Source organism: Gopherus flavomarginatus, chromosome 2 (genome assembly GCF_025201925.1).
Source record: "Gopherus flavomarginatus isolate rGopFla2 chromosome 2, rGopFla2.mat.asm, whole genome shotgun sequence".
Taxonomy (NCBI): domain Eukaryota; kingdom Metazoa; phylum Chordata; order Testudines; family Testudinidae; genus Gopherus; species Gopherus flavomarginatus.
In genome coordinates this window covers 299,770,482-299,788,313 of record NC_066618.1, presented here as the reverse complement: position 1 = coordinate 299,788,313, position 17,832 = coordinate 299,770,482, and the positions used below count along the sequence as shown (strand labels likewise).

The following is a 17,832-nucleotide window of genomic DNA, read 5'->3' as shown; positions in this document are numbered from 1 at the left end:
TAGTTCTTGTATTATGGGAACAAGTAAATAACTTTTTCTTATCCACTTTCACCACATCATTCATGATTTTATAGACCTCTGTCATATCCCCCCTTAGTCTCCTCTTTTCCAAGCTGAAGAGGCCTAGCCTCTTTAATCTTTCCTCATATGAGACCCTCTCCAAACCGATAATCATTTTAGTTGTCCTTTTCTGAACCTTTTCTAGTGCACAGTATATCTTTTCTGAGGTGAGGAGCAGATGGTCCAAGCACCTCTCTTATAAATTTTAGGCCAGTGGTTAGGGCACACACCTCAGATGTGAGAGACCCCGGTTCAATTCCCCTCTCTGCCTGACGTGGAGAAGGGATTTGCACTTGGGTCTCCCACATTGCCTAATCCCCTAGCTCCTGAGGTCTGGGATATTCTGAGGTGGGGTATCCTCAGTGTCTCCCGTTGAAGCTGTTCCACTGTGGATAAATGGTCATTGGAGTAAGGACATGAAATTACCTCTTCCACCCAGTGGTGGATTACCACGTGGACCAATGGGGCCTGTGCCCAGGGGCCCCGGCCAATTTGGGGGCCCCACAGGCACTGGCACTCTGGCCCCACACCCTGCTCCTCTCTTTCCCCTGAAGCCCTACCCCAACCAGACCAGAAGACGGATGGAGCCTGTGCAGAGTGAGAGTATATTCCTGCTGGTGAGTTCCCTCTCCCATTCCCCCTCCATCCCCACGGGCAGCCAGCGCCAGCCACTTGCCCAAAGCCCTTCTCCCCCACACAGAGCTGGCCCAAGCCCTACTGCTCACTCCAACCCCGAGTCCCTTTTGGCAAGATTGGGCATTTGTACCGATTGCTCTTGCCAACCGGTGAGCAGCTGACAAGCAAATGGGACATGCCCAGTTTGGACAAAACAGTTGGGCTGTCCGGGCTGAAGCAGGATGTTTTGTTACTTTTTCAGTTGTTCCCCCTTCCCCCACCCTGGGAGTTGGGGCCAGAGTTGGGAGTGGAAGACGGGGGTCACGGTTGAGGGCTGGGAGTGGGGCTGTGGCCGGGAGCGGGGCTGGAGGTACAACTGGGGTATGGCCAGGAGCAGAGCCAGGGCTGGGGGCAGAGCAGGGCAGGGTGGTGCTGGCTCCCCACTCCCCATAATGGCTGACCCAGGCCCTACTGCACACACCTCCAAATGTTCCTCTGTGTCCCTCACTGGGTGTACCCCACAGCTTGGGGACCACTGTCCTAGGCTGTGGTAAAAGCCACCCAGGAAGCCCAGGCAGCTGTGGGGAGCCATGGCCCTCCACCTGCCCTGGGCGAGGGACCAGAGTGCCCAAGAGCAGCCCCTAGTCAGTGCTCCTGCCCACCAGGGTGCACTGCCCCAGGCAGATGGAGGGTCCAGAGCTCCCTGGCCAGCTCTTACCACAGCCCTGGCTTCCAGCCAGCTAGCAGGGCCTTGGGGGAAGTGGAAGAGCAGGGGGCGATGCCCCATGGTGGTGGGGGAAGGTTGGGAGGAGTCCAATGTTCTTTGTGCCCAGGGCCCCAATAAATCTTAATCCACCTCTGCTTCCACCACCCATGTGAGTGCCCTCACCACCAGGCTAGAGCATCTCTCTAGCCCATATACTGTGAGCTCAACTCCCGCCCTCGCCAGCTTTCTGAGAATGGGGGTGCTGCACATGAATTGTATTCTCACAGGCTCTTTCTAGAAGTTTTGCCCTGACAGCAGCTATTTCAAAGTGCTCTACAACCCGATTCCACTTTACAACTATGTTCAAGGGAAAGAGCATTAATGAAATAGGAGGCGGATGAAAGGCTCCAGGAAGCAGCAGTTTTAGGGTAATATGAGCAGGACTCCTGCTACTCCATTTCCTGAACAATGGCACGAAGTTTGATCAAAGGCAGCAAAGGCAACTGCATTATGGCATCAGGAAAGGCGCCCTAGGCTAAGGACTCACATAAAGGCCAGGAACTGACCCCTCTCTTACTGCTGTTGCTCCTTGAAAAGAGGGGTCTGACAGAAACGACTGACACTAGAAACAGTAGAGTCAGCCGGCCCTTTAAAACCAGCACCAGTTTGTGTGCTATTGGCATGGGGGGGTATCGCTCAGAGAGACCCAGGTTAAGATTGCAGGGGAAGGGACCTTAACTTTGTATTTCACGGTTTGTTTAGCCATTCTTCGTATTCTGGAACAGCACCCAGCAGCACCGGGCAAACGTGACTGTTCGTGAACATATACAGCCAAGGCCTGTGCTCCTAGTCAGGCTGCAGCAGAGCCAGGGCCAGGTAGTTTTCTTTTTGTAATCCTCACGCTAATTATGATACTGTAACTATTCTAATAGGGGAGAAAACTCCCCCCAGCAATGCATCAGGCATTTTCTGGACACACTTGGTCACGTGCCTCTCCTCTGAGCCCTGAGACAGCATCCAGAGCCTGACCTGCCTGCTGGCTCAAGACTCTGCTATGCAGACACAGGGCCCTGCAACAGCAGCCCAGCTGAGCCCAAGCTGAGCACTCTGCAATGTGGCTGGGGGCAGCTTGTCCCAGTCTAACCATTAACAAGAACATCAAATCCTGGAGCTGGGACGAGCCGGACAAGAGCTTTGTAACAGCTTGGCCCTGGTAACCAACAGCCCCGCTCCTCCCTTCTCAGATCTCCAGCACAGGGCCCAGCCTGGACTCTGACTCTCTCCGCAGGGGGGGGGGGGGGGGCTGAGCGTGGTGCAGGGCAGGAGAAGGAGACACATTCAATAAACAAGCATTTTAATTTCAGATCCTAGAGGCTGGAGTGTGAGTGCAGGACCCCGGCTCCTTAAGGCAGCTCTGGTGAAAGCCAGGAGTGTAGGCCATACCGGGGTGGGAGAGGAGATCTTAGACGTTGGTTACATCTGTGGAGACACCCATAGGGGAAGGCTGAGCCCCTGCAATTCCTGAGGGCTACAGCAGGAGGTGCAGGCGCTCAGTGTCTTAGGATTTGGCCCTGCGATGTTTCATTTTCACAGGCAATTTTGGACTCCTCCAATGTCCACCAGGAGTGCAAATTAATACGCCTGCCCAAAGCCTCTGCAAGTCCAGCCAGGGAGATTCTCAGCCGTCCATCCCTTAAGCCTGGCCCACAGCCCACCCACAGTGAATCCCTGGAGAGGCCGGGCATGTCTCCTTAGCTCCCGCCAGGAGGCATATTCAGGACATACAGCACAGAGATGAAGGAGAGGAAGAGGAAGCAGCAGAAGCTGGATGCAAAGTCCAGCCAGTCCACGATGCTCCCAACAAAGGTGCTGAATGCCAGCTTGCCCAGCACTTCCAGGGTGGCCAGGAAACTGTAATGAGTGGCCTGCAAAGGGCAGACAAGCACCAGCATGAGCGGTGATAAACACAAAGAGAGACCCACATACACTGTCAAACAGAGAGACCCAGGCAGCCCAGACAGTGCCTAAACCCTGCCCAACCGAGGGCTGCAGGAAAGGGCCCATTTTCTGTGCCTGAGTTCCCCATCTGCCCAGTGCAGATAATGCTTCCCTTGGGGAGCGTTCATGTCTGGGAGGGCCATACAGAGACTCAGATCTCAGGGCTCTTCACTAATACAGAGGAGTGAACCGTCTTGGCAGCCCGCTGACACTGGGGGATACTACATTAACATCCCCAGTTTGCAGACAGGGAGGCAGATGGCTGAAGTGCCCATTGATTCTAGTCCCCCTTGGGCCGCACTTCCAGAGGTACCTGTATGCTGCCATCCGCCCTCTGTGTGCACTGCATCATGGTGCTGAAAGCCAGGGTGGTGATCAGCCCTCCAATGAAGTGCTGGACACAGATACTCAGGATCGCAGCCCCTACACATAAAGCAGGACATGGCAACAGGGGAATAATGCAGGTGATCAGTTCAGGGTTGGAGAGAGGCATGGCCCAAGCACAGGACTGGGAGCAGCTTCTCCAAAGTTCTGCTCCCAGTTCTGTCGCTGACATTCACTGGGGCCATGTGCAAGTCACTGGACCGCTCAGAAAGAGCTGGGCAGAAAACAGGGGTCCCCCCAACATGAAAGCTTCTGTGAAAAAACTAAATTGTTTTCATCTAAATTTCATAGAAAAGTTCAATTTTCTGGTAAAATATGTTAGATCCAAACTAAAATATTTCCATTTGGAAATGCTGTCAAAATTCCACCTGGGAGATGTAGTTCAGGTGCTTCACACTCCCATTCTCCTCTACAGGCTGGGCTTCCATATCGAACTACATCTCCCAAGATGCACCATGGTCTTCCCTCTTGGAGGGAGGACAGGGTGCATCACGAGAGTCCCTGGACAGGGTGCATCATGGAGGATATAGTTTAGCCATGAAGCAGATCCAAACTGAAATGTTCTGGTGAGTTTGGTTTGCCTAAATCAAAATTTTCCATGGAAATCAGAAATCCATTGCCCAAATTATTGTATAGTTGAAAACCCAGTTTTCCCTCAAAACACAGTTCTGAGGGAAAATTTCTGACCAGCCCTGCACTGCCTCTCTGTCCTCTTTCCCTTCACCCCATATCAACGAGGAGCCCTCTTCTGCTCAGCAGGGGGTGCTCACCTTTGAAGAGAGACACTCCATCATCGTAGATGAAGACCAAAAAGGTCTGCAAGTTCAGGCTGCAGAAGCGGAGCAGTAACAGAGCCTTCAGCAGAGACAGTGGCCACCTGGAAAGAGGTCACAAACCCAATGCAGAAATGGTTAAGGAAGCGAGTGCGGCATGACACTGCAAGCAGAACAGAAGGGGAGGGGTTGTGTTTGATTCCTCCCCATTTGATTTAGAGGAAGGATCATGAATCAGACACAGCAGCTGGGCCCAAGAGCAATCAAAACAGAACGAGGCATCTCATGCCCACTCCTACCACACACGTCTCTCCTACCCCACCTACAAACCAGTCCCTTTCACCCCACACAAAAAGGGAGGCGTCAGAGCCCCGTTCTACACTTAACCTCTGCTTGGACATCAGCTGGCCACCCAGCGAGGAACCTGTGATGGAGAAGACCATGGCTACCACCCCGTTCCAGAAGCCAAGTTGCTGGGTGGAGAATCCATGGTCCAGCAGGAAGAGTGGGAACATGGTGGTGGCGCCTTGCTCACCTGCAAGGGGAAAGGACACAATCAGGTGAGCCACAGCCGAGTCCATGCTCTATCAGACTCCTCCCTGCATGCAGGCATGTCCAACAGCACAACAGGGAACTTTAACAGCTCTGCTCAATCTCTAACCCAGCCCTGGCAGGTACCCTGTCTAGATTTACAGCTGTTAAAACCAGTAGCTCCTTTCCACCTGCAGCTCTCCGGAGTGCTCCACTCTAAACACTCTTTTCCTGAGAGAAACCCCCCACCCCCACCCCACTGGGCAGGCACTCACCAAGCTTGTAGAGGAGGACAAAGCCAGCGGTCCAAAGGGTGCCCGGCACATGGAAAAGCTCCTGGAGAATTCTCCAAGGGTTGAAGGTTCTTGCCCGGGGCTGGCCATCATGGGAAGGCCGTCCCAGCATGAGCTGCAGTACCGGAGCGCTCCACACATACAATATGGTCAGAAGATAAATGATGGCCAGAAGCAAGAAGAGAACCCCCCAGCCCAACAGGTGCATCAAGGTCAGGAGTCCTCCTCCCGCCAGCACAGAACCCAGTTTGAATGCCACCACTTGGATGGTGTTTCCATACCCGATCTCGTCCTGCCTCAGGAGCCGAACGGCTACTCCGTCCACTGCAATGTCCTGGACAGAAGCAAAGAAGTTCATAACCAGCAGCATGACAGCGACGGGCAGGAAGTTGGTCTCTGGCGACATAGTGGCACATGCTAGGCAAGCCAGCACTAGTCCAGACATGCTGAGCACCAGCCAGGTCTGCTTGGTGTGGTACTGATCCACTAAAGGAGCCCACAGCATCCTGAGGACCCAGGGCAGGTAGAGCATTTTGGCCAAGCTGATCTTGGTGAAGGAGAGGCCCACACTGCGGAGATAGATGGGCAGCAGGCTGGACTGTAGCCCATATGGCATCCCTTGGACGAAGTACAGGCACCCCAGTAGCACATACTTAGAGTTCATCCTTCAGCCCCAGGCCGAGGGGCTCACACAGGACAAGATCTGGGGGAGATTCACTGGGCTGTGGGGAACACAAACAGACAGACGTTACATCGGGCTCGGCGAGGGGAGAGGCCAAGCCGAGTGAACCAGCATAGCAGGGGTTAAGGCATGGGCCTAGGCCTCAGCTTGGGAATTCAGGGCGCATGTACGAAGAGCAGGATCGGGGGCACCAGCTTGGCTGCACTGGACCAGGCCCTGGAGTCACCTGATGCAATGGCAACAGGTACCATGGTACCTGTCACCTGATGCCATGGTAACAGAGACACCATGTAGCCACTGCTGCCACAGTGACACCCACACCCCAGCGCTGCCACAGTAACACCCCCAGTGCAACAGCTAGGGCCTGATGCCATGGCGACAGGCAGCCACTGCTCAGCGCTGCCACGGCAACGCCCCCAATGCAACAGCTAGGGCCTGATGCCATGGCGACAGGCAGCCACTGCTCAGCGCTGCCACGGCAACGCCCCCAATGCAACAGCTAGGGCCTGATGCCATGGCAACAGGCAGCCACAGCTCAGCGCTGCCACGGCAACGCCCCCAATGCAACAGCTAGGGCCTGATGCCATCGCGACAGCCACACCCAAGCGCTGCCACAGCAACGCCCCCAATGCAACAGCTAGGGCTTGATGCCATGGTGACAGTCACCATGGCGACAGGACCACCTGCTGTGACAGCCAAAACGACAGACCCTCCAGCCCAGACCCCCCTAGTGGGCGGGCTCACCCCCCGCTGCCGCTCCGGGGCGGGGCTGCGAGGGTTGGCGGCACCGGGGATTGTGGGGGGGAACTGGGGGTCTGCAGCAGCGCCTGGGTCCTCCACAGCCACAGAGAACGCGGAAGTGCCGGCTAGAGGGGCCGCCTTTCCCTCCACGACTCAGCCACGCCCACTGTCTGAGGAGCGACTACGCGCTATTGGCTGGCCCGGGGCTGCGCAGAGGGTCCTGTCTGGGCTGCTGCTCGTTGGGATCGGGTGGCGGGGCCCTTCTAGCACGCCGCTCGCTCTTCTCTATGGCTCCGGAGGACCGACCTTGCAGTTCCATGCTGGGCTGGCTGCTACTGACCCCCGCCCCATAGGCCCCTTCCGAGGGGGCGGGGCCCAGAGGCTACCTGGCAGAGGGGACTAGGCCCCCAGCTGTGCCCCCTCCAGCATGTGCCCAGGCCACATCCCTGTCCCTAGGGGGATGACCTGGGGGGGGGCATGGCCTGAACCCCCCTCGCCCTCCCCATGCTGCCCTGCCTTGCCCTGCCCCTCCTTATCTCCTAGAGTGGCCCCACCACTGCACTGCCCCACACAGGGCCCATGGCCCCCAGGCCCAGGAGCCCCTCTGCCCCCCCTCCAGCCCCAGAGCCCCTCCCCAAACCCCAGCCCCCTGTGCGCACCACCCCCAGTGCCACAGCCCCCAACAGCTCAGAGCTGCCTGCGCCACGTCTCACCTTCATCAGCTCTGCAGCATATAGCACTAACCAGCCACATCACCCCCCCACACACACACACACGCTGGCACCAGCCCCTGCTACCGGTGCCAGTGCACCCTCCACCAGCCCCACCTCACCCCTGGAGAGACACCATCTAGTTACATAGTCCTTACCCATTTTACCAAAGGTCAAGAGTGGGGGAGGGCAACTGTGGTTCCCCATCCTGCTGCCCAGTGCCCATCGCCCCCAGGCCTAAACACATAGCGTGGGTGTATTTCACACAGGCCTCCCCCGTGAATGGAGACTGCCTTCCATCACTGACCCCTCCCCAGCTCCTCTCCAGGCTGCTACGATAAGGACATTCTGTGTCCTGCCAGTCAAACACTGACTTGCCCATCTCTCTGACCCCAGCTGCCTTTTCTGTAGCCGCTGCCCGCTGGTGTGGGGGGCCAGCAACGTCAGCTACAGGCTGCAGAGAAGTGCTGGAGGTGCGCCTTTGTTGGGGGGGGTTGTGGAGGGGGTGTCAGCAGAGAAGCTAAGGGTTGAATGACCCCCCGTGAGGTCCCTCTCACTTCCAGATGTGGGGGCCCTCCCAAGCAGGGAAGCTTGTCCTCTCAACATCCAGCCTGTGCCTGTTTGCAAGAGGCCTGCAGGCTTTCAATTAGCCAACTTCCAGTGGTACGAAAATCCAGTTACAGCCATTAGCATGCGTTAAGCATGGCCCTGTGCAGAGTGCACTCGGTACACAGAGCGGAGTTGGTTGGGAGATATGAAAGGTTCATTGGGGGCCAGTTCTGAACGCAGTTCTACACACGTACTTATTAAGCTACCAGACCATCTGTAAACTTAGTGGCTTTATAAAACTCCTCTCTGCTTTTTTTTTTTTTTTTTAATATAAGATTCCAAGACTAGTGGGGACCAAATAAGCACCTGACCTCCTGTATAACACAGGCCAGAGAACTGCCAGCTGGTACCTCGCCTGGATTTGGGAGCTTCTCCCCTACATATACCCAAGCATCCTGACCTCTCCTTATACCAAGGTGCAGAGTAGCATAACCCAGTGTGTCCTACTTGAAAACAACGGCCAGCTGTGGAGGTCAGCTTTTGGGTTTAGTTTATGCTGATAAAAACCAAAACGGGTGGGATATGCAAAGGCACCCAGCAGAATTAGGGCTCCTCCCTCTTCCAGGTGCCTTTGAAGGATTACTCCACATGCCCAAATCCCCCACCCTGCAGTGCCTCGCCACCCCCAGCAGCTCCCAAGGAGACAGGCAGAGTCTTGAAACTCTGCTCACACGTCGGGAAGGGAAGGGATGAGAGCTGACGTCACAGGCACTTTAAAAAGTCACTGTTTATTAGTGTGAATATAAAACCCAAACACGGTCCCAGATGGAAGAGGAGAAACAAAGATTCCAGCTGGTCAGTGGAAATAGAACAGCACCGAGAAGACACTCCAAAGGCATTGGAACGGACACTCAGCAACAGACAATTGTTAGTGAGGGCAAACACTGCAACAGTCAAAGCTCGGACGTAAATACAGACATGGACGTCTGTTACTTTTTACACACTTTATGGCACGTTGGCAGGGGCATTCCACCTCCCCTGCACCATCTAAATGTATGGACAGCATCCCACCCCCTCCTGAACTGGCCAAACGTTGCCCCCTCCCAAGATAGTTATTGAATATCCTGTGGGAACGGAACATGTCTATTCACAGCCCATGTCTAAGAAAAGCCCGGCTGCATCCAGTCCCCCCGGCCCCCTGTACCGGGGATGAGGGGCAGGGCTGAGGCAGGAAATGTGTTCAGATGTTGTACAATTTTGCAAAAATGAGTAGAACACCATAGTAGAGTTAGCCCTGAGAAGTGGGAAGACAAGACAAGCCCTTAGCACACAGGGCTGGTGACTCGCCTCCCTGAGCCAGAGAGGTGCGTTTGCTTGGGGCAGCTGTAGGGGACTGAACCTTAAAAGGGACATTTATATACAGTCAACTGGATAATCGCCCAAAGCCTCTTCCTCCCAGCCACCGCCAGGCTCTAACCATTCTCTCGCCCAGCCTCCTTTGGGCACAGCCCACGGCGTATCCTCTCCACTTCTGAAAAGCAGGTACCCCGCCTGGTGGGATCTGCAGAGGAGTCCCCAGTGCAAGTGGGTGCCTTGGTTCCCAGCGCTGGGTTAACTGTGACTAGAATCATGACACAGCCATTAGATCAAGGTCTCTCATGGGAGATCCTGGGATCTGCAGGGAGGTGAATGGAACACAGGAGCAACGGCACACGGAGCCATAGCCTGCAGGGCTCCCTGGCTTTGCTCTGGTGACTGTTATCTCATTCCATTGCCCTGCTGGTCAGTGGATGATGTTCCATGGCTCACACCCCTGCCCTCGCAGACTCATTTGCATCGGATAATCTCCTCGGTGGCCAGGCGCATGATTCTATTGAAGTCAAAGTGGATGTATTTCCTCCAGAACCTGCGGTCTCGTCCATAGACCTGAGCGGGGTAACATGGGCTCCCTGTTTGGAGAAAGAAAAAGGCCCAGTCAGCTGCTGAGCCCATCACCCGCCTCTCACTCAATGGCAGTGCCTAACTGAACAGAACAGTGGCCAAAGCTTTCACACAAGTGACCTAGACATTAACAGCAGCTGAGCATACATGGCTTAGGCCTAGGCATTCAGAGGCCAGATTCCCTGCTCCAGTACACCAGGGTCACCTGTGGAATTACACCTGTGTCAGACAGGCCCACAGAGTTCTAGGAGCCTGTAACTTTGTTCACACAATGACAATGTCCATAGACGGGTCATCTAAGGGGACTGAACCCAGGTCATCTGTGTCTAAAAGCATGGGCCTCTATCGAGCTAAAAGCCAGTGTCTAATAGTTCAAAGGCAGTAGCAGTTTCCTAAACCTGTATGTGGGTATGGCTACTAGAGGGAGACAGAGCCAAGCTGTAACATGAGGTCCTGTGCAGGAGGAGGGAGTTATGATTATAAAAAGTAGTCGACATATGCCCCTCAGTTCACCTGTTTGATATTATCCCGCTGGGTGGCAAGGAGTTAAATCAGAGGCTGTTAGGGGTTTCCTCTTGGTTCCCCAAACAATGATGAAGGTTAGGTACAGTCCCAGAGATCACTAAGGGTCCTCCAGAAAACAGTAGGGATGCTGTTAATTGGGGAATACCCCAGCTTGGCTCCAAGCAGGCTGGTAGAGTTTATTCTTTCCAGGCCTGAACTCAGGAGCAAAGGGACACTGAGCAGCTGGAGGATGCTGGGTCTAGAGAAGGAAGGGGAGTGGAGTGAGTTGCTGGGGGCTGCCGGTGAGCACTGACAGGGATGCAAGGAGCCAGGAACTGCAGCAAGTAGGCTGGCTCCCACCCAGAGGAGGGAACTTACCATGCTAGCAAGGAAAGATGAAGATCAAGGTCAGGGGAAGCATGCTCACAGGCTGTTACTGTTTTACCCTTTGCTCTGCATGTTCTGGCCCTGTGGAGTACATGCATGAGGCTACGCTTGGGACAAGCTGGTTTTGTCTCTCTAATCAGCTGCTGCCAAAGGACCCTGAAGGAAAAGGGCTCGCAGGTGCCAAACAAGCTCAGCCTGCTGGGTTAATATCAGTGGTGGCCAGTGGGCTGCAGCCCAGATGCCCCATCCGGGGGAGGCAAGACTGTGCGATTCCTCCCAGAGAGGGGAAGGTAGCGAAACCTGTCCTCAAAGGGGCCTTAAAGCACAGCTCACTGTAACCGTGACAGGCACACACTCCCCCGGCTGGGGAAGTTCACCCCGAGTGTCAGAGGTCCCCTGCAGCTCAACTGTGGGGGTTACACTCTACTCCCTAGGACCTAGGGGTTGCATACCATTTCACGATAACTGACAAGGACAGCAGTGGGAGCAGGTCCCCAAAGAAGCCTTCAGGCTCCAAGCCAGCACCTTTCACCATAGCCATGGTTACAAAGACGTTTTAAGGAGGCTTAAGATGAGATCTGTGCAGCGGTTACAGAGATCAGGCAGAAAATGCCTAGCATTATGGCAAGTCATATTACATAAGCAGCAAAAGGCAGATAGGATTCCAGTCCTGCATTCAGCTTTCCTTACCAATGCCATGAAATATCCTGGCAATAGCTCTGCCAGAGAACTTCTCATCCTGGCGGATGGACAAGAAATTCCGGATGTCTGAGCGGATCTGCCCTTCCCACTCCTGCAGCTAAAGAGAAAACATTTGAAATTTGTTAAGACTTTTGGGGGGAAATAAGCCAGGTTCCCTCTTGGTCTCCCTGGAAGATTCCTTCTCTCTACAGCCTCGTAGTGTTGGGAGAGACCATTTCTTGATCAGACAAATCCAAAAAACAAAAATAGTGCTAATGAGCACTCACAACCCACTTCACACCAAGGGATAACATTAACTGGGACCAAATCAGTGAGCTGTGGTCGCTTCCTGTGCTTGGATTTAGGCCATGTCTACGCTAGCGAGCCGACAGTGGCACTGCTGTACTGATTCAGCTGTGTCACTGTGAGATCTCTCATGTAGCTGCACTAAGCTGATGGGAGAGAGCTCTCCCATCCACATTATTAAACCACCCCAATGGTGGCAGTTGCTATATTGGTAAGAGAAGCTCTCCCGCTGACATAGCACTTGTGCACACAACCACTTATGCCGGCGAAACTTATGTTGCTCAGGGTGCTGGTTTTTTCACACCCGAGCGCCATACGTTTTGCCAACATAAGTGGTCGTGTAGACATGGCCTTAGAGAGTTTTCTTTTGGTTACAGAATAGGGACACACAATAAAAGCCATATTTCAAAATAGAAAGTGCAATACAGAAACATGGATTAGACATTGTTGTCCATCTAACACACTGGCTCTCAACCTTTGCAGAGTACTGTCCCCCTTTCAGGAGTCGGATTTGTCTTGCATATCCCCAAGGTTCACCTCACTGAAAAACGACTTGCTTACAATATCAGACATAAAAATATGAAAGTGTCACAGCACATTGTGACACTGAAAAATTGCTTTCTTATTTTTACCATATAAAATACATCAATTGGAATATAAATATTATACTTACATGTCAGTGTATAGAGCAGTATAATCAAGTCATTGCCTGTATGAAATTTTAGTTTACAGTGAATTCGCTAGTGCTTTTTATGTTGCCTGTTGTAAAACTAGGCAAATATTTAGATGAGTTGATGGACCCTGGAAGGTCTGTGTACCCCCAGGGGTACAGGAATCCCTGGCTGAAAACCACAGATCTAACAGACCCTCAGATTATGGAATCAGGGGGAAAAATCCTCTAGTTCACTTTTCACCATCATGGCTGATCACTTTTGCACTCTTCAGTTTGAAGAGTGAAACCAAAAAGTGATCAGTATCACTTTTGTTTCTGGTCAGTTTCACTCTTACTAGATGTTTGGCACTAGCATAAGAATGCTGCAGGGAGAGTATTTAAACAGGGAGTGCAGGGGGACTTTTTAAAGGAATAAAAGGAAAACAAAAAAAAGTTATAGAAACATTTCTACTCCCATCTGATCCAGTAAAACCCTTACCAAGATACCCTTTTAAATTTGTATTTAGGACACTCTGAAGATGAAAAGTGCAAAGTACTAACTGTGAAGTGCCAATGTAACCAGGACTGGCCCTCACATGTTGCTAACAAGTCCTAAATGTAAAGGTGCAGAATAATTTGATAGCATCCCTTTAAACGTCTAAAAGCAAAGTGCAATGAAGGAAAAACAAACACACCCCCACTGGGCAAAGTGCTTCCATACTTCAGTAAAAGAGAAGTGTCTCAAACCCAATCACAGAATGTTCACCAAAATGGCAGAGCCAACGGTTTTAAAGCCAGAATGAGATAAGTGTGGATTTTGATCCACTCAGAGAGTGTGCGCATACACATACATGCAGTCCATTCCATCCCACCCTGGTACAACCATATGCTATACAGACAGCCTTTCCAATGCAACAGCTGACACTAAAACTAAGTCTACATGCCATGGTTACAGGGGTTTCAGAAATGCCAGCCTGTGAGTGGCTCAGATAGGCTCAAAACTAGATACCAACAAAAGGAAGTAAACAAAGGGGTTTGCTGACTTTAATGTTATTGAGATCTTCTGCTTCCTCGTCTTCCCTGCACATTAGCTCGGTCTCGTCCAGTGCAGGTTTCTTCTCAAAATAGTCCATCAACAAGGCCTTCAGCCGGGAGCTCCTCTCCTTGTCCACACGCTCCGAGTACAGGGCACTGGCTTGGCAGGCCACGCTGCTCAGGAAAAAGGGTGTTACTGATAGAAAGGGCACCACTAGCTCTTCGGGTGCAGGATACATGGAGAAGAGAGTGGGATAAGCCGCAGGGAAGGAGGAAGAGCAAGAAGGGAAGGGATCCCAACGGGAGGGGAGAAGCAAGGCTATGTGTATAGAGCAGGATAACCACATTCTGTCCATACCCTGGAGTTCTAGTCTGTTCCATGCAGGTTCTTCTCTTGCCCTGGTCCCCGGAGTATCTGCCAATCATGCCCAGAGTGATGTGATGTGATGTGTGTGTGCTCTGTGTGGTTCATGTTCTCATCCTCTCCAAGGAGAGGAGCATGCGTGCAGGGAGCAGTTTGTTTGGTAGGGCTTGGGGGAGTTGGAATGGCCACACTGCTTTGTGTGTATGACAGAGAAGGCAGACCAGTGGAGGGGGCGAGTTCTTTGCTCCTGTCGGAGCAGCTCCACTGGTCCCAGTCTTCTCAGGATCAGGATCAAACTTATGCCCCTTGTTTTCAAAAGCTCTCCGTGGACTTCCCCAGCCAACCTCACGGACCTTCCATCTCTGCTCCCCGCCACAGTCGAGAAGTACTAGCCTCCTCGCTGCCCCACACACCGTCTGACCTGCTGACAGACACCGCAGGACGTCTGCGTTTCGCCCTGTACTGCTGCTGTCTAACTCATTGCACCCCAAAGCGACGAGCCCCCCTCCGCTTCCATAGTCTTGCCACCAGCATGTATTACAGTAACACCCGGGGCCTCCCTCAGCAGGGAAGGGAGGGCAGAGGTAAGAGGCAGGAGGGGAAATCTCTCTGTGGAGGCTTTAGCTGGAACCGACTGTCTGGGGTGTGCAGAGCGGGGCTGGGTTCCCCACGGCTGCCCATGCTCACCTTTGGAAGGCCCTGAAGCAGGCTTGGAGTTGGCAGAGAGTGGCTGTTTCCCGCGCCGTCACCCGGTGGTGCAGGAAGTTGCACACAGAGTCGATTTCCCGGTCCGTGAGGTCTCCATAGGAGCGCAGGTGAAAGGACAGGTTGCCGAATTCCACCAGGATACCACTCTTCCCAGTGCCATGGCAACCTGGCAACAAGCAGGGGGAGGGGCTCTTTCTGGGAACTGGCTCGGGATCACTAGCTGACGCACGCGCAGCGAGGGGGTGCACTGGTACAATCCCACCGTGGGGACACAAGAGAATCAGTGAACGCAGGGCTCTGAGCAGGGCCAGAAAACCGAACAGCTTCCCCCACGGGCTCTGGGCTTTGCCCTGAGTGCCCAAGAGGGCCAATCCCATAGACACCCATGGCACTTTTAGAGCTCATGTGGACTGCAGGAGGAGGGGGGCTTTTATCCTTCCACCATAGCGCTCCCTGGGGCTCCCTTCCCCAGCTCTGCCCTAGACCCTGGTGCCCCGGAGAAGCAGTCTCAGCACCTTTCTGCAGCTGTGTGCTCCACTGGAGCTGGCGCAGGGCTCGCTTCACCGGCAGAACCTCCCAGCCCATGGAGTCGCTGAGTGCGATCACGTCAAATTCCACAGAGCTGGCGTGCGTGTGATCCACCCCTGCCAGACGCTCCCGGGCCAGGCACACTGCGACGGGTGGGGAGCTGAGAGCCGGAGGAGAGAAAAAGCTAAAGATGCAGACGCTGAGAACCCAGAGACAAAAATCAAAGCCAGCAGCAGTAACATGCGAACTGTGGAGACGGGGACTAGAGCAGGGAGCCAGGAACTCCTCCTCTGACACAGACTCCCTGCACATCCTTTGCCACAGTTCCCTACCGCTCTGCAAGGTTGTGAGGATCAATGCAAAGCTCCATCTATCTTTATTAACATCGGGTTTGCTGCACTGGCCCCTCACATCGTTGTCTGTACACTGCTGCCAACTGACCAACCCCTTGTACTGCAGAGGTAGGTGGGAGGCAGCCCGGAGGCTTCTGGCCAGCTGTGCAATGCTGCCTGTAGAGGGCAATTCCTGCCTGGTTCCAGGAGGCGTCAGTTTACACACTGGGCACAGGAGCCGAGCACCTATTCAGCCCCTTGTGAACCCAGCTGCCAGTGGTGTAGTGACCAAACTGGCACCCTGCATCGAATCAGGCAGTCACTCCTGCAGGCAGCAAGCATCCAGGATTACTGCCGCCCTGCCATCCCACTCCCTCCAGGCATCCAGCAGTGCTGAATATAACCCTTAACACAGCAGTGCAAGGAGCCTTTCAGAGGAGAGTTCGAATCTCTTGCCCCTCCGCTCCCTGAAACACCCCCCTACGGCACCACAAAGCAGCCCCACCTTTGTGGGGCACTTTCACTGTGCGTCCTCCAGCTAAGAAACAGCGAAGAGCCCTACCCAGCTGTGCCAGTCCATCCCCTGGCCAGTGCAGAGTGTCTGCCAGCCCAGTCCCCATGGCGTGGGCCTGTCTTTCTCTTAGAATCCCAGGAGAAGACCTCTCCATCCTATTCCTCCCGGCAACGTTCCCGATTTCATCTCGTGACTCCTACTTATCCCTCTTCAACCCATTCACCTCCCTCCTTCAGGTGCCAGCCCCCGCAGTGCTTACTGGCAAGAACATCCCCCAGCTGAGCTCCTCCCTACCAAGTGCAGTCACAGCTCTGGTGTGAGCAGCCCTTCCGGGTAGGGAGGTGCCCAGAAGCAGATGAAACCGTTTTGAAGCTGTGTGTGATTCAATTAAGGCATTTCCCACAGAGTTTGCACATCCCAAGAGGTCTCTCCAGACCCCGCATGGAAGGGCTCAGATTTCAGTCACGCAGCGACTAACCTTTTTGCGGTTGCCCTGAGCTGCTGGGGGCCCCCGTAACATACCACCCGGCAGGAGGAGAAAGTGGGGTGCAGCATCTCCACCCAGCACTGCGGATGCAACTCCAGGTAACACAGCAGGGTCTCAATGCCTGTAACAGAGGAAAGGAGACGTGTGCCAATCAAGGGGAGCTCCGGTGGGACTGGCATGAGCTGCAGTCACCCCGCAGAGCCAGGATTCTGGTTTCCTATGCCCGCAGCGCTATGGACCATCTCCCCCGGGGTGCATGCTAGCCTCCCATGCCATCTGCTGACCGCCCCACACAGGACCTGCGACTGCCCTCCATCTGGCTTGTTCAAGAGCAGGGCACGATGGGACGTGAGCTGCCCCCTCTATGTTAAGGAGGAGCAGCTGCACACGGCTCCCTTCTCTGTGCACAAGGCATATCCCTTGTGTTCGCAGAAGACTTGGGAGCAGCCCCAGCCTGGCTGGGCAACTTTCAAAACACCAGACATGACAGCTGCCCTGCACTTGCCCTCCCCCAATACACCTGAGCAAGTCTGTAAGAAGGAGAGGGAAACAGATACAGCAGCAAGGCCTGGCCCGACCTACAATGGAAGACAGGGTCAGCCCTACTGGATCCAGCCGCAAGGCCCCACCATGCCCCAACCCAACTCACACCGAGGGGCTGGCTGGCCCTGCCCGCCTGCGTCCCCACCAGCCCCACCACGATCAGTCTGCTCTGCCACCAGCACTGGATGTTGCACAAAGCCAAGGAAGCCCACACTCCCCTGGCCAGGGGCCCTGTCCTGCCCATGGAGCTGAGGGGAGGAAGAATCCTTTCCAGATCACCATGCAAGGAAGCAGCGTGAGCCTCACCTTCCTCTCGGATGTCCAGGGACTCCACTGTCTGCTGCATGGGGATGGCGCGCTCATGTTTATAACACACTCGCTGCTGCCCACTCATCCTGTCATCCCGACATGCCTGCTCCTCACTGGCTCTCATGAGCTCCATCATCTCAGCGTCCAACACCTCGCCCCCCTGCAGGGAAACAACGCCGAGCCCTTCTCAGGCAGGAGGTACCAGAGATGAGCAGCAGGGGCTGGAGATCTCCTTCCTCCCTCAGCCCACACATGACAAGCTCCCAGAAAGGTGCCCTGCGTGGCTGGGCCTTGGGCTGCAGCTCTGCTCCCACAGGCCAGATCTTCCCCAACCCACTTCTAACCAGGTTCAGAGGGACCCTTGAGTCTAAGCTGAACGGGTAGCCTGAAGCTCCTCTTTATCTCCAGAAAAGGTGCAGCCCAGGGAAGCCGCCCTACTGCTGCACATGTACCATCCCAGGCCTGTGTGTCAGCACGATCCGGATAGATCATCTCCAGG

At 54.3% G+C, this 17,832-nt stretch overlaps 2 protein-coding genes across 5 annotated transcripts in view; both read right to left on the bottom strand.

The window, feature by feature from the left end:
• Window positions 1–2,718: 2,718 nt before the first annotated feature.
• On the bottom strand, window positions 2,719–6,892 carry MFSD3 (major facilitator superfamily domain containing 3). Its single transcript, XM_050941074.1, has 6 exons — window positions 6,787–6,892; window positions 5,343–6,082; window positions 4,924–5,071; window positions 4,534–4,640; window positions 3,693–3,802; window positions 2,719–3,306 (listed from the first exon to the last, which is right to left on the bottom strand). The coding sequence occupies exons 2-6, from the start codon at window positions 6,022–6,024 to the stop codon at window positions 3,133–3,135; spliced, it is 1,221 nt and encodes a 406-aa protein (XP_050797031.1). The 5' UTR covers window positions 6,025–6,082; window positions 6,787–6,892; the 3' UTR covers window positions 2,719–3,132.
• Window positions 6,893–8,811: 1,919 nt separating this feature from the next.
• Window positions 8,812–17,832, bottom strand: part of RECQL4 (RecQ like helicase 4) — a 45,432-nt gene continuing 36,411 nt past the window's right edge. For all 4 annotated transcript variants that reach the window (XM_050940569.1, XM_050940568.1, XM_050940571.1 and 1 more), the window contains 7 exons: window positions 17,331–17,493; window positions 16,473–16,602; window positions 15,136–15,308; window positions 14,600–14,786; window positions 13,557–13,722; window positions 11,565–11,673; window positions 8,812–9,991 (listed from right to left, as the gene is read on the bottom strand). In XM_050940569.1, the coding sequence (XP_050796526.1) occupies window positions 9,870–9,991; window positions 11,565–11,673; window positions 13,557–13,722; window positions 14,600–14,786; window positions 15,136–15,308; window positions 16,473–16,602; window positions 17,331–17,493 (1,050 nt within the window). In that variant the 3' untranslated portion in view covers window positions 8,812–9,869. The remainder of the gene's footprint in view (window positions 9,992–11,564; window positions 11,674–13,556; window positions 13,723–14,599; window positions 14,787–15,135; window positions 15,309–16,472; window positions 16,603–17,330; window positions 17,494–17,832) is intronic.

What these genes read in the sequence shown, in the direction of transcription:
- MFSD3 (XM_050941074.1), bottom strand. Translation starts at nt 6,024, where the DNA reads ATGAACTCTAAGTATGTGCTACTGGGGTGCCTGTACTTCGTCCAAGGG. An exon ending in CAGCTGATGTCCAAGCAGAG is followed by an intron (nt 4,641 to 4,923) that starts GTTAAGTGTAGA and finishes ACCTCTTTCCAG; the next exon opens with GTGGCCACTGTCTCTGCTGA. An exon ending in GGGCGGATGGCAGCATACAG is followed by an intron (nt 3,307 to 3,692) that starts GTACCTCTGGAA and finishes TGCCCTTTGCAG; the next exon opens with GCCACTCATTACAGTTTCCT.